The 13,129-nt window shown below is 37.0% G+C and overlaps 1 protein-coding gene across 6 annotated transcripts in view; it reads left to right on the top strand.

Annotated features, from left to right (window-relative positions):
* The window catches only part of LRP2 (LDL receptor related protein 2), a 134,774-nt gene that overhangs the window by 91,400 nt on the left and 30,245 nt on the right, over window positions 1–13,129 (top strand). For all 6 annotated transcript variants that reach the window (XM_052674942.1, XM_052674941.1, XM_052674945.1 and 3 more), the window contains 11 exons: window positions 212–377; window positions 1,194–1,352; window positions 2,532–2,821; window positions 3,599–3,802; window positions 4,215–4,457; window positions 5,846–5,971; window positions 7,367–7,486; window positions 8,557–8,688; window positions 9,636–9,837; window positions 10,177–10,472; window positions 10,973–11,489. In XM_052674942.1, the coding sequence (XP_052530902.1) occupies window positions 212–377; window positions 1,194–1,352; window positions 2,532–2,821; window positions 3,599–3,802; window positions 4,215–4,457; window positions 5,846–5,971; window positions 7,367–7,486; window positions 8,557–8,688; window positions 9,636–9,837; window positions 10,177–10,472; window positions 10,973–11,489 (2,455 nt within the window). The remainder of the gene's footprint in view (window positions 1–211; window positions 378–1,193; window positions 1,353–2,531; window positions 2,822–3,598; window positions 3,803–4,214; window positions 4,458–5,845; window positions 5,972–7,366; window positions 7,487–8,556; window positions 8,689–9,635; window positions 9,838–10,176; window positions 10,473–10,972; window positions 11,490–13,129) is intronic.

Below are 13,129 nucleotides of genomic sequence, written 5' to 3'. Positions count from 1 at the left end.
CTTCTTTAGCTCTTTACAACCCTACTGCATGCACAGGACTACTGAAGTCAGAATTATTAGTTATGTAGATTTTTTAAATGGTCAGATTTGCATTGCCATCAATTGTATTTCAAGAAAATCTTTTTGTTGGTGTGTTATAAAAGATGAGCTATTGCAGTATCTCAGAATACTATACTCAACTGTTTTGTTTGTGTATTTGCATATATCTAAGACCTGGGAACTCCAGATGGCATAGCCTTTGACTGGATCAACAACAGAGTTTACTACAGTGACTACCTCAACCAGACTATCAGTTCAATGGCTGTGGATGGCTCTAACCGCACCGTGATTGCCCGGGTCCCACGACCAAGAGCTGTAGTACTAGATCCCTGCAGAGGGTATGTGTTGTACTTTGTATGCCTTATCTTCATTGCAGGTGAAACTGTAGTTTGGACTTAGATGAAGAGCAATAGGTGTTCCTATTCTAGGGCCTAGATTCCAGCCATGCAGAATTACCTGAATCTAAGTATTTAAGTTTTCAACCTGATCTCAGCCTTGGAGATTTTAATTTTCTTCATTGATTTTGTTTTTTTTTAAAAAACGCTTACGAATATGTAGTGAATAAAACTCCACTAAGTGAGGTTAGGAGCCAGGTACTGTGTGGTAAATAAGAATGATTTTTCAAAGCAGCTGTTCTTCAAGCAACTAGTCATTCTCCATTCTCTGAAGCAGAGAAACAAGGGGCATTTGTTGAAACAAAGATTTCTTCAAGAATGTTATGTTCTGATAATCAGATGGTGCTACCAAGAGATCTACCTAAAAGTCGTATATAAAAAGTCATATGTATGTAAGTTCTTTCCTACTGATGTTGTGCTTTGTAAGTGTCTCAGAAGAATTTTTGTTTTTTAGAAGTTAGGGGCAGTGTTATACTATACATCAAATGAAGAAAGATTAGAAAGAGAATATTTGATTTCACTAGATTCTCACAGGAGCTGGAAGAACTCATCTGAAGTTCATTCCAGTGGAGCCCAATGATCCCAGCTAGAAGATTCCTTTGTAAACGTGAAGTAAAACAGAGGAAGTAGTTCTTTTTCCCGTAGTTTTGCACTCCACAGTTCAATTGGCTATACCAGAGTGGAGATATCCTAGGACAGTTAAGAGCTCTGTGAACTTTCTTTGCTGTAAAAATAATTTTTCAATCATGTTACTGACAGCTATATGTACTGGACTGACTGGAGCTCCAATGCAAAGATAGAACGAGCTACACTTGGAGGAAACTTCAGAACACCTATTGTAAGCACCAATCTGGTGTGGCCAAATGGGCTTACCCTGGACTATGAAGAACAGCAGCTATACTGGGCTGATGCAAATCTGTACGTATTGATAACATAGTTGTTGATTCGCATTAGGTTAATTTGAATGGGCCTATTATCTCTTTTTCCTGCTTTATTTTTTTCCCACTGTTTTCAACATTGTAATTAAATTCAATAATTTGTATTGTAGAAATTATAAGAAATACTTTATAGCAACAAAACATCATTTTCTTATATTGATGTTGAACTACTCCACAAGAAGTTTTGTGATGTCACAAGGCAGATTTCATTCAGTGCTTTATGTCACTCCTCTTAATTTCAACTCATTACTTTTATAAGCATCTTCTCCTGTGCATACAATCGCAGTGCACATTTCATATTCATTGCTCATGGTTAATGGCCGTCACCTGTAGAATTTGGCATTAAGTTCTTGCTTTTCCAACCAGACAGATTCCTACCCTTCAATGTAGACCACCAGAATTTCTGCCACCAGCAGGAGAGCTTTTAAAAATAATTTCATTTCCATCTTCAAATTCACCCATGTTCTCTGAGGAATCACTGCAGCAATCAGACGTTCCTCATCTGGTTCTTTCAGAACAGCAATTCTTTTATAGACACCTCTGCTGCTGTGACAGAAAGATGTCTGTAACGTAGTGACTCTTACAGTCTGTGCCTTTGTGGGATCTTCTAATAGGAAGGCATCCTTACATGGATACATCTGTGTGTAGGGAACCTGAAATGGGACCGTCTATTCTAAGGATTCTGTTACAGATGCGTAATGTCAGATAAGACATTTCTCTTTTAAATTCTAGTTAATGGAGGTAGATAGCAGATAGTTAAACAGTACCAAGTCTTTTATAATCTCACTTTCAAGTACAGGGAAGACGAGTTCTCTTTTTCTTAAGGGAGTCCTTTACCCCAATTCAGAGGAGCATGAGGTAAGATATGAGGACCAGATGTTCAAAGAATGGCAGTGCTCATTAGATCTTAGTGCATGAAGAGGATACAAAGGCCAGACGTATAGCCATAACTCCTCCATTTTTCCTTCTGCTTATTCTCATTTTGTTTACACTGTTCTCCCAAAGATGTCATCCCTCCTTCTCTAAAATAGCGTTTGAGTTCTTAACTTGGTTTGGTGCACATCATTGAAATGGTAAATAGTAGTCACATGACTAATAAGGACATGTATCTACGTTGAAATACTTCCTCTAAGATGACATTATTTCTTTATTATTTTAGGCAAAAAATTGAGCGATGCACTCTAACTGGTACAAACCGTGAGGTAATTGTTAGTACTGCTCTCCATCCATTTGCAATGACATTGTTTGATCAGCATATATATTGGACAGATTGGAACACACGAAGCATTTACCGAGCTAATAAATATGATGGTTCAGATCAAATTGTAATGATCATGAATCTTCCACAAAGACCAATGGATATTCATGTCTGGGCAAAAAGTAAGCAGCAGCAGTGTACCAACCCTTGTAACCAGTTCAATGGTGGTTGCAGTCACATTTGTGCACCAGGTAAGCAACTATGCTTAATGACTGTAAGCTGTTAGAATTGCCTGTATTAGAAATCATAATATAACAAGCTTAAGTTGCATGGAGACATCTGAAATAGTCCTTAGTATTTCTAAATGTTTAATAATTATTTCATTTATATAATGCAATCAAGATGATTGCTGTTCAGGATCATGGTGCTTTGCCAACACACTTGATGATTTTTGTTGAGAATCTTCACAACTAAAAGTCATGTGTTTCCATGTGTTTCCTAATTTAAACAAAAACATTTTTTTCTGAAATTTTAATTTCTATTTCCTCTGGGCAGCATGTGAAATGAGCTCAGCAGCACACCTTAATAATATAGGTATTTATAATATTAACCAATATATGCTTTTAGTATACTGATACCTTAGTAATTTATAGTGGTACAATATATATTGAACAGATACTTTTTATCACGTTTGGGGGGATAGAGCTTCAGCTGGTATTAGCTAGCTCTGATATTTGAAAGCGTCAGAGATCATTTTGCAGTCATTGAAAAATTATTTAGTCAGCAAGCAGTTAAGGTGTTCCAAATTCTGATCTCAATTTTTGTAGGGAACTCTAACTTCCTTGGGTTTCAGTGGGTTTGAATATGCTTAACGGAGGTAAGAATCTGGCTAAGTAGCCACATTTTCAATCTAAGCAGATAGTTACAGGGATTTCATTGCATTTCATTTTCATTGCGTTTAGGGCTGTGAATAGTTTTAACAAAACCCTTTCTAAAACATGAGTATTAATTATCAAATATGAATGTAGGTCCAGCTGGTGCAGAGTGTCAGTGTCCATCTGAAGGTCGCTGGTATTTAGCCAATAATAATAAGCACTGCATTGTGGATAATGGTACCAGGTGTGACACTGGTTTCTTCACCTGCCTGAATGGACACTGCATCTCAGAGCGATGGAAATGCGACAATGACAATGACTGTGGTGATGGAAGTGATGAGTTGGAGAGTGTGTGTGGTAAGCATTTAAAATAACTGCATGTGAAAGTGATGCAACTTCTGTCCTGGCTGTCTGATGTTTTCTATTGTTTGTGTGGCTCTATGATCACGGGTTTTCTAGCTGTAGTTTGGAAATGATCTGTTGCTTGCCTGCTTGTAGAATTTGTTGTGCATTATTAGGTCTGAATGACAGCAAATTTGCTCTAGAATCCAGAAATGCTATAGTATTAACTTCTTATATACCCAATTTCTCCTTTGTTTAATTCAAATATGTATTTTACTTTTCACGCAGTACGTTTTGCAGCTGTCTTTGCCCTGGCAGGTAAAACTGTTGTGTTTTGATTTGTTACTTTGTCAGAGAACTTAGATTATGCTTTATCCATGTACTATATTCTTCATTAATTTATTAAAATTATTTTTTATTTGTTCAGCTTTCCATACTTGTCAGCCAACAGCTTTTACCTGTGGTAATGGGCGATGTGTGCCTTATCATTACCGCTGCGATCACTACAATGACTGTGGAGACAACAGCGATGAGGCTGGCTGTTTATTCCGAACTTGTGACTCCCACACAGAATTTACTTGCAATAATGGAAGATGTATATCTCTTCAATACGTCTGCAATGGAGTAAATAATTGTTACGATAATGGCACATCAGATGAGAGAAATTGCCGTAAGTTCCTCCAAATTACTAAGTGCACATTTGAGTCTGACTCTTTAGACCAAAGAAGAGACAAATCTCCTTGAGTGTGAAGAATTATGACAAAGGCAGTAAAAAGGATAAAAGGTTTTTATATTAACGTTACAGATTCTGGTTTGTGTTATTTTGAAGCAAACTGATCCTTGAAAGATATTCTTGAGTACCCTGAGATCTTTCTTAATAACTGCTGCTTTAATCTGCCTTGACCCAGCAAATACTATTAGAGTGCTTAATGTTAGCTATTGTAGTAATCCCATTGACTTGAAAAAGATTATTTGAGATAAATTGGATGCTGGACCTACATCTATGCAGAATTCACGTGGAATTTGGCAGCAGATTTTTACCATAAGCTTTGCAGCATGTTATGTTAAGTATACTGGATTTAATCATGAGGAATGAATATGTGACAAGCATATCTTATACAAGCATGATTTATATTTATTCTGTTTAAAATTATAGTCCTTATAGTTTTCAAAAAGTTATCAGTTTTATTTGTTTTCCATAAAACACCAATTTTATGGAATCAGCTCAGTAATAAGTACTAATGCAGTTAATCAAGTTAATCATTTTTTTTTTTTTTGCAGTAAGATTGTTAAATTCTTAGTGAAGTAGTTGATTTAAAAACTGAAAAAACATTGTTTTAACACTGTTTTCTTGAAATATATTATTTGTGACTTATTTCACTTAAAACTAAAAAAATCTGTACATTTGAAATTCCCATTCTAATAGTCATTTGTAGTTGATGTGGTGATTCACACAGTACCAGCTGGTTGCAAATGCAAGCATTACAGTTTGAATGCTTGTCAGTTTACATTCCCTCACCTCTGAGTATTAGCATGTATTTCTTTGATCATGTTTTTGAAACCACTTTTCCCAGTAAAAGCAGTGGCCTCGTTGTTTCCATATAGAACGAGAGGTATGAGTGCACTTCAGCATTTGAGCAGAAATGAGAGGAAAATGGTTTGTGTTATTTACACATTTCTTTTTTAATTTTCCAAGGAAATTTGAAGAGAAAGATGGCAGCGAGAACGTATGGTATATTGCTTTACTTTTAATTTAGTATTGTTTTGAGTGGGTGGAGAACATCTGCAGCTGTCTCAGCTCTGAGAATTTTTAAAACTAGTTCAGCTTCTTCAAAGACTTTTGGTCGCTTCAGGTGAAAGGGATAGTAAATCACTGGCAGTCTTACATCTGAAAAATATGTGACAAAAGGCACTCTGGATTGATCAGATCAGTCCACTCTGGATTGATCAGAAAAAAAAAAACAGATCAGATTTTTTTTTGTTTGTTTGTTCTTGCTTTTTTTTAAACAGTGTTATGTACGTGTGTATCAATGAAATGTTTTTGCCCTCTCTTTAAAGCGGAACGGACTTGCCAGTCTGGTTTTACCAAATGCCAAAGCACAAACATCTGCATTCCTCGAACTTATTTGTGTGATGGTGACAATGACTGTGGAGATATGAGTGATGAGAGCCCTACTCACTGTGGTAAGCTGATAGGGCTTTTAACCTCCTTGCACTTCATTGATTTATTTTGGTGCTCTTTACCTTTCTTGTAACTACAGTTGTTCTCGAAATCTACTCTTTTGTAGTATTGGAGAGATAAAAGATGTAACTGTTGTATTATTTAATCTTGTTCTTCTAATTTCCTTAAAATTTTATTAGTCTTCTTTGCACAGTTTTTATGCAGTTTTTGAGCGATGATTTTTTTTTGTGTATTCTGCTCTGTATGTTTTTTTTTTTTTTTTTTTTTTTTTTTTAACAGAACTGGCACTTAAGTATTAGTGAATTGAGTTTTTTCCAGAACTTCATTATGAGAATATTTTCCTTCTAATTAAATGAAATTATAGGTACTCTTAAATGTAATTTCTTTTATGGAGTTATTTATGCCTTAAGAAAGGATTCATAGTTCATTGTTGATTCCAACTTTTATACAAAACTGTGTAGCTTTTAATAAACTTCAATTACAAAACAGCATATTTTTGCAAGGTAGTAGGTAGTACTTCTTTAAAATGTGGTGGATCTGTTTCTAACGTACAATGGATATTTTCAGACAATGATTTATTTTTAATATTGTTTGAGTGGATTATGTTTGCTTTGTCTAGTTTTCCTAAAGGTGCATGCCTCGAATTACCCATGCCACAATTATTCTATTCAAAAGATCACCACCTTTATGCATGGGCCTCTACATGTCAAAAAAATGTGTCTAAATGTATAGACATAATAACCTGTGTACTGCTCATGAAAGGTGTGCTTTTTCCTTTCTACTGTTTTATGTCCCAGCCCTATTGAATTCTAAAATTGAGAAGAGATTAAGGGGACAAATGAGGAAGAGCTAGGGAGAATAGAAGATAGAGGAAGCCCAAAGATATTAATGAGAAATATGTTAATTGCCTTTGATTTCTATCATAAAGGCACATAAAGTTTAAAGGCTAAACTAGGTCCTTTTTGGTATCTTGAAATCATCAGAGGGTACAAAATAGGATCAGTAACTACTGAAGAAATTAGCAGACTGCCACATGTAGTCTCCTACCACCTACTTTGGGTGCTGAAGAAATTAGTACATTGGACTGTACTCATTTTCTTGTGCACTAAGCTCGAGTATAAATATAAAACATATTTACAATTGTTGTGTGCAATACTACTTGCAGAACAAATTCTATTTATTAAGTGGTATGTGTGTGTAAGAAAAGAATGTTTTGCATATGAAGTTCAAACTAGTTTGTACAAAGAGCTGTTTGCAGACAGGCTACTAAGACCTTTTTCCTAGCATAATCTTATGTTTTTGCGTAACACAGACTCAAAAACAGCTTAAAATGAGTTGAAAAGGTAACAGGAAGAAAAAAGTCATGCGTAGTTTTTTGTTTTTTTTTTTTCTTCCAGTCTCAATGACTTGCACAAACAATGAGTTTCGTTGTACATCGGGACGCTGTATTCCTGCTCATTGGTACTGTGATCAAGGAATAGACTGTGCTGATGGCTCTGATGAACCTGCCTCTTGTGGTAATGTACATTCAGAAGATACATACTGAAAGACAAGATGGTTTATGGAGAAACTATAGTGCTTAGAGGCAACAGGTTGAATCCAGACGAGGTGGCTAATAGGTATCTTTTGAGATTTGTTTGCTGACTAAGTGATCTGAGTCACTGAGTAATTAGAGTCAGTAAACGTACTTCATGCTATGCGTGGAATATGAAGATTTTTAACTGCAAAAATTGATTCCTCTCAATGTATAACCTTCTCTCTCTTTTTAAGACTCTGGTGGTGGTGAATCAAGTGATGAGAGTTAGCAAGTATTTTTTCATGTCAGTGTTTTGGATGTGAGACCAGATATCTTATTTTACAGGAAGTATGTGCACAATATTCCATTTGGGGGAAAAAGGAACACGGGATATGGAGGAATGTTTTTGACTAGTATGCAGAAGAGTATCATAGAACTGCAGTAGGCAGATACTTTACATGCTGATGGTAGTAAGCACGGGGAGGAGGGAAGAAGGTGAGGAGAAGTAGAGCAATCTCTAGGGAGAAAGAAGAGGGACTGACTGAAGCATCTGAGAAGTAACATGACAACAACAGTCATTACTGTCACTGTGAAAGGTGACATAAGGCCTCTATGATCTAAAAAGGGCTGGTAGCTCCATTTGCACGTTTCTAGAGCTGCACCTCAAGTTTGAGAAAATGTCTTGCATCGTATGCCAACTTCAAATCCTCATTACGTAAATAATATAAAAGAAAACAGGGTCATTATGTGCTGACTGCTGTATTCATATTGTATTTAATGCTGCTTTCACATTTTAGTCTCCTGGTCTCAGGTTTATGAAGCAGGGTGCTTTTGAGGTATTACAAGATCATCAATATGATAATACAAACAGTACAGTGTTTGTAGAGATTGCCAATATAATTGATCAGAGGGGAACTCTGTGCTTTTAGCAGCACATCTCTTCTACTTAAGCTTTTACTTTACATTTCAAATTTCACGGTCATAGGATTCTCCCTAAAACGCCTCCTTTATTGTAGCACTATTATATAGTATTGTAGTTTAACAAGCAAAGTGATTTTATTCATTTTTAAGAGCCTCACCTGCGGACTTGTTCAAGTGACCAATTCAGATGTGATGATGGCAGATGTATCCCAGCAACATGGATCTGCGATGGTGATAATGACTGTGGGGATATGAGCGATGAGGATCAAAGACACAGTTGTGGTAGGTGTCTAGTATTACTTTCTTTGACAGGCTTTTTCCATTTAAAAAAAAAAAAAAAAAAAAAAACACAAAAGAAACACACGCAGAAAAACTGATATGAAACAACAAAAACTCTACCATTTTTTCTGTCTATTAAGGTACACTTCAAGGTACATGAGGTACATTTTTCCTGTCCTCAGTTCTCCTTGTGTTGAATTAAAGTAGATAAGACTATTGGTTTAAAAAAAGAAAGAAAGAAAAATATTCCAATTATGTGAGTACTCTTCTTTGAATTGGCAAATTTCAAGTGAGATATTGTTTGTATGATTTAGGCAGCAACTTCACCAGAGATACTCCCTAACAGCAGAGATACTCATCACACACTACATCTTCTTTGTATTAATATCCACATATTTTGGGCATGATTTCCTTACAAACAAATGAGCAAAATAACCTGTGGCAATTTAGAGGATGAAAAAAAGAGAAGAAAGTTAGACAAACCTGATGCTGCTCCTTGATTTAACAACAGCTGGATTCAATTGCAGTTCTTGCACTATTTAATGTCAGTGGTTCTCCATCTGTGTGATCCCTGGAGTATTGAATACATTGAAGAATGTGAGAGCTAGACAGCCTAAGCCTAATATCCGCTCAGTGGCCAGAAAATCTGGCCAGACATGTGGAAAGCTTATACTCAGTATCTAAGATTCAGAGTTCTTCAAGTGGCAGCATTGGGTAAGCAGTTCCAAAGTGCCTTGACTCTTAGCCTCAGTGAAGAGCTATGTCCAGTTTAGAACTGATGGAAATGAGTATGACTTTCATATATGAAAGTGCAGTGATACCTATTTCTGCACATGGAGAAGAGCGTGGTCCTGTTGTGGGTTATGTGTTGTTATCCAGGCTGTGTGTTGGGGGGAATGTTTTACACCTAGAGTGCAACTTGCTGACCTGGTGAACGTGCTCTCTATCAGCAAACCGCAGCTGCACAGCTGCAGAGTTCACATGTGCCAACAATCGCCCCCCGCTCAGGAGGTGCATTCCTCGGGCATGGATCTGTGACGGTGACGCTGACTGCAGTGATGCACTTGATGAACACCAGAACTGCACACGAAGATCTTGCACGGAGAATGAGTTTACTTGTAGTAATGGCTTGTGTATCCGAAGCGCATACAGGTTTGTAACTACCATTTATCTACCATGCATTCGTGCATCAATTTTTACTTGAAAATGATTGGGAGTCTTTCATGTTAATATTCCCAGTGCTCAGCATTGGCATTTAATTTTCTTTTTCTGTACCTCTCATGAGGTGATTCTATTCAGCTTGTAGTGGATGCAGAGAATACAAGCAGGACTCACTGGATCAGACTCTGTGATGTGCCCCAGTTTTCTGAAAGTCTCTACTGTTAGAGCCAATAATGTGTGACATCCTTTAGAAATCAGAAGAGCGCATCTGGCACTGGAGAATGGTGTCTGCCTTCTTGTATTTGAAAAAAAGTGTTCATTCTTCTTCAGGTGTGACAGACGGAATGACTGTGGTGATGCCAGCGATGAAAGGGGTTGCATCTATGAGCCATGTCAGCAGCACCAGTTTACTTGTCAAAATGGACGTTGCATTGCCAAGGCCTACATTTGTGATGGAGATAATGATTGTGGTGATGAGTCTGATGAGCTGGAACACCTCTGTAGTACACCAGAAGCAACGTGCTCTCCCCATCATTTTAAATGTGACAATGGAAACTGCATTGAAATGGCTAAAGTCTGCAATCGGTTGGATGATTGCTTAGATAATAGTGATGAAAAAGGATGTGGTATGTTTAGGTTTATTTGGACTATCTTAATCTGTTTAAAATGCATTGGCAGATTCAACAGAAAAATGATCTTAAGATAACTTCACAATTACAATTGTATCTATTCCGTGGTGGTGGAGGAATGTGTACATTAAATCTTTTTTTAAAAATTGTATTAAATCACATCAATTATATATTGTTTTGACAAACCATGGAATTTAGCTAATTATGTAAACTGCAAATGCAGATTATAAATTGTTTCATTATTGCCCTTACATTTCCAAAATCCACCACTGGTTCGTGTATTTTTTGCTCTCAGTGAGTTTGGCAGCAGACTTCAAAAGAGCTGAAATAGTTCTTTTTTTTTTTTTTTTTTTAAAGTACTGCCAGCTGAGATTTGTATTGAGCATTTTCAGGAGAAGGCAGGGAGAGAGAGATAGAAAGAAGAGTATGTTGGAAAATCGCTGCACTGTTTTCTCTGTAAGTCAATTGCTTGAGAAGAGGTTTCTTTCCTTCGCTAGGAATAAATGAATGCAGTGACCCTTCAATCAGTGGATGTGATCATGACTGCACGGACACCCAAACAAGTTTCTACTGTTCTTGTCATCCTGGATACAAACTTATGTCAGATAAACGAACTTGTGATGATATTGATGAGTGCAATGAAACTCCATCAGTATGTAGCCAGATTTGTGAGAACACAGCTGGCTCCTACATCTGTAAGTGTGCCCCAGGCTATATCCGGGAGCCTGATGGAAAAAGTTGCCGACACAATAGTAATATCTCCCCATACCTTATTTTTAGCAACCGTTACTATCTGAGAAATCTCACAGCAGATGGCCAGTCTTACTCTCTCATTTTACAAGGACTGAGAAATGTGGTGGCACTGGACTTTGACAGGGTGGAAAAAAGGTTGTACTGGATTGATGTGGGGAGGAAGGTCATTGAACGAATGTTCCTAAATGGAACAAATAAGGAGGCTGTGATAAGTGACGATGTGCCGAATGGGGAAGGTATCGCTGTTGACTGGGTTGGCAGGTAAGAAAACACATTTTCTGCCTTTCTGAGCTACTAAGGAAATTGGAGGGAGTTTGCGTTAAGATTCTTCTACTTTGTACAAAAACCTCTGAGGAGCATTAAATCAATTTGGATTGTGGATGCAGTATTACACAGCTGCTCTGGAAAATTTATGGGCTTATAATACCTTGCATAGTGCATTTGTTTAATTGGTCTCCTGTCTATTTTACCAAGGTTACTCTCATCAATAACGTAGTGCATATGGCTCACGTGAGAAGCATGTTAGGAAATGATCAATGAACAGAAGAGCTGAGCAGGAAGCTGGGAAATTATGTTCCTGGGGGTAGAGATTCTGAGCTTAGGCTAGTAGGTGCTATTATTTGCAGGTGCTAGCAAAGGAAGAAAGGTCAGGACTGAAGCTTCGGTCTTTGCATAACAGTATGCTATAAGAGACTACTAAATTCCAGTGAAGAAGTAATAATAAACATTAATGAAGAGCATGTTTTTCTGCTCTTGAAAAATACATCATTTTCTGACACTCAAACCATAGGTTGACATCATTCGCTAAACGCGGGCATTATGAGGACAAAATTGGAAAGCACTTTGCATTGTGGTAATTTTTTAATTGCCTACCATGTATCATAAAGTAGCTTGATTTATTTCCACGGAAACTGCTGTTATTTGGTGCCCCTTCATCAATTTTTCTTCCTTTTTTTTTTTTGCCTGCATTGCTCTCAGTGTGAAAAGTTCAGAGCTCTTCAGAATAATGAGAGTGATTCAGAAGGTCACAATTGGGACTTACGAGAGCGTGATTTTATTAACGTATTCACAAATCAGTGTTTTCACTGCTTTGTCTCTGAAACTAATTATAGTTATGTTACCAGTCGCTCCAAATGCTTTGTGGTTGATAAAGAGGTGTGGAAGGAAAAGACTAATTTTAGCCAAAGTGATCCTATTGCTCCTTTAATAATAGTTGCTGAATTAATTCAGCTACCATTAGATATGCTTTTAGTCAGCTTTTGTTTAGGTGCCTCAGAAGGGCTAAAAGATCGTACAGTGGTGGATAAGTTGGTCTGCAAGTTTCAGTACAGGGTGGGGATTGGGAGATATGAGCTACAGGCTGGGGAAGATTATCTTTTCATTTCTCCTACCTCATGGGAGTACCACAGTGGTGATCAGAGTGATATAGGTAGAGACTTAGGCTGTTTCTGGAGTGATTCTGTGCGCACTGGAGCTGAAAAAACACTGCAGGCAATTTCAAAGTAGCCTACCTTATTTCTAATTAATCAAATTAAATGCTTTATTTTGTTGCAGGCTTTCAAAAATCAATGCATGTTATCTTTGATTACAGATACAGATAATTCCTAGGCAATGTAAAAGAAAAAAAAAATTTGAAGTGAGATTTAAATTAGGCTTTCAAACCGTAATAGCTAGCAGTTTTTGAAGGAGAGCCAACTCTTTTATTTGTTTGATTAGAGCAGATGTGACAGCCTGGAAAAGGCGAACACTTTGCAGCTCCAGTCACAGTCCTTTATACTGCCTGTGTGTTTTTCTGTTTCTCTTTGGTTGTTGTGGTAGGAAAGGAGAGAAAGAAAAGATTGCTTAGTAATTTATAGGTAAATGGAATATTATTACTCAACTGGGGAGCTGCAAGTTTGAAT

Source organism: Tympanuchus pallidicinctus, unplaced genomic scaffold (assembly GCF_026119805.1).
Source record: "Tympanuchus pallidicinctus isolate F22 unplaced genomic scaffold, pur_lepc_1.0 scaffold15, whole genome shotgun sequence".
In the NCBI taxonomy this organism is placed as follows: Eukaryota; Metazoa; Chordata; class Aves; order Galliformes; family Phasianidae; genus Tympanuchus; species Tympanuchus pallidicinctus.
The sequence above is the reverse complement of the archived record's forward strand: the minus strand, read 5'-3'. Positions and strand labels throughout refer to the sequence as shown.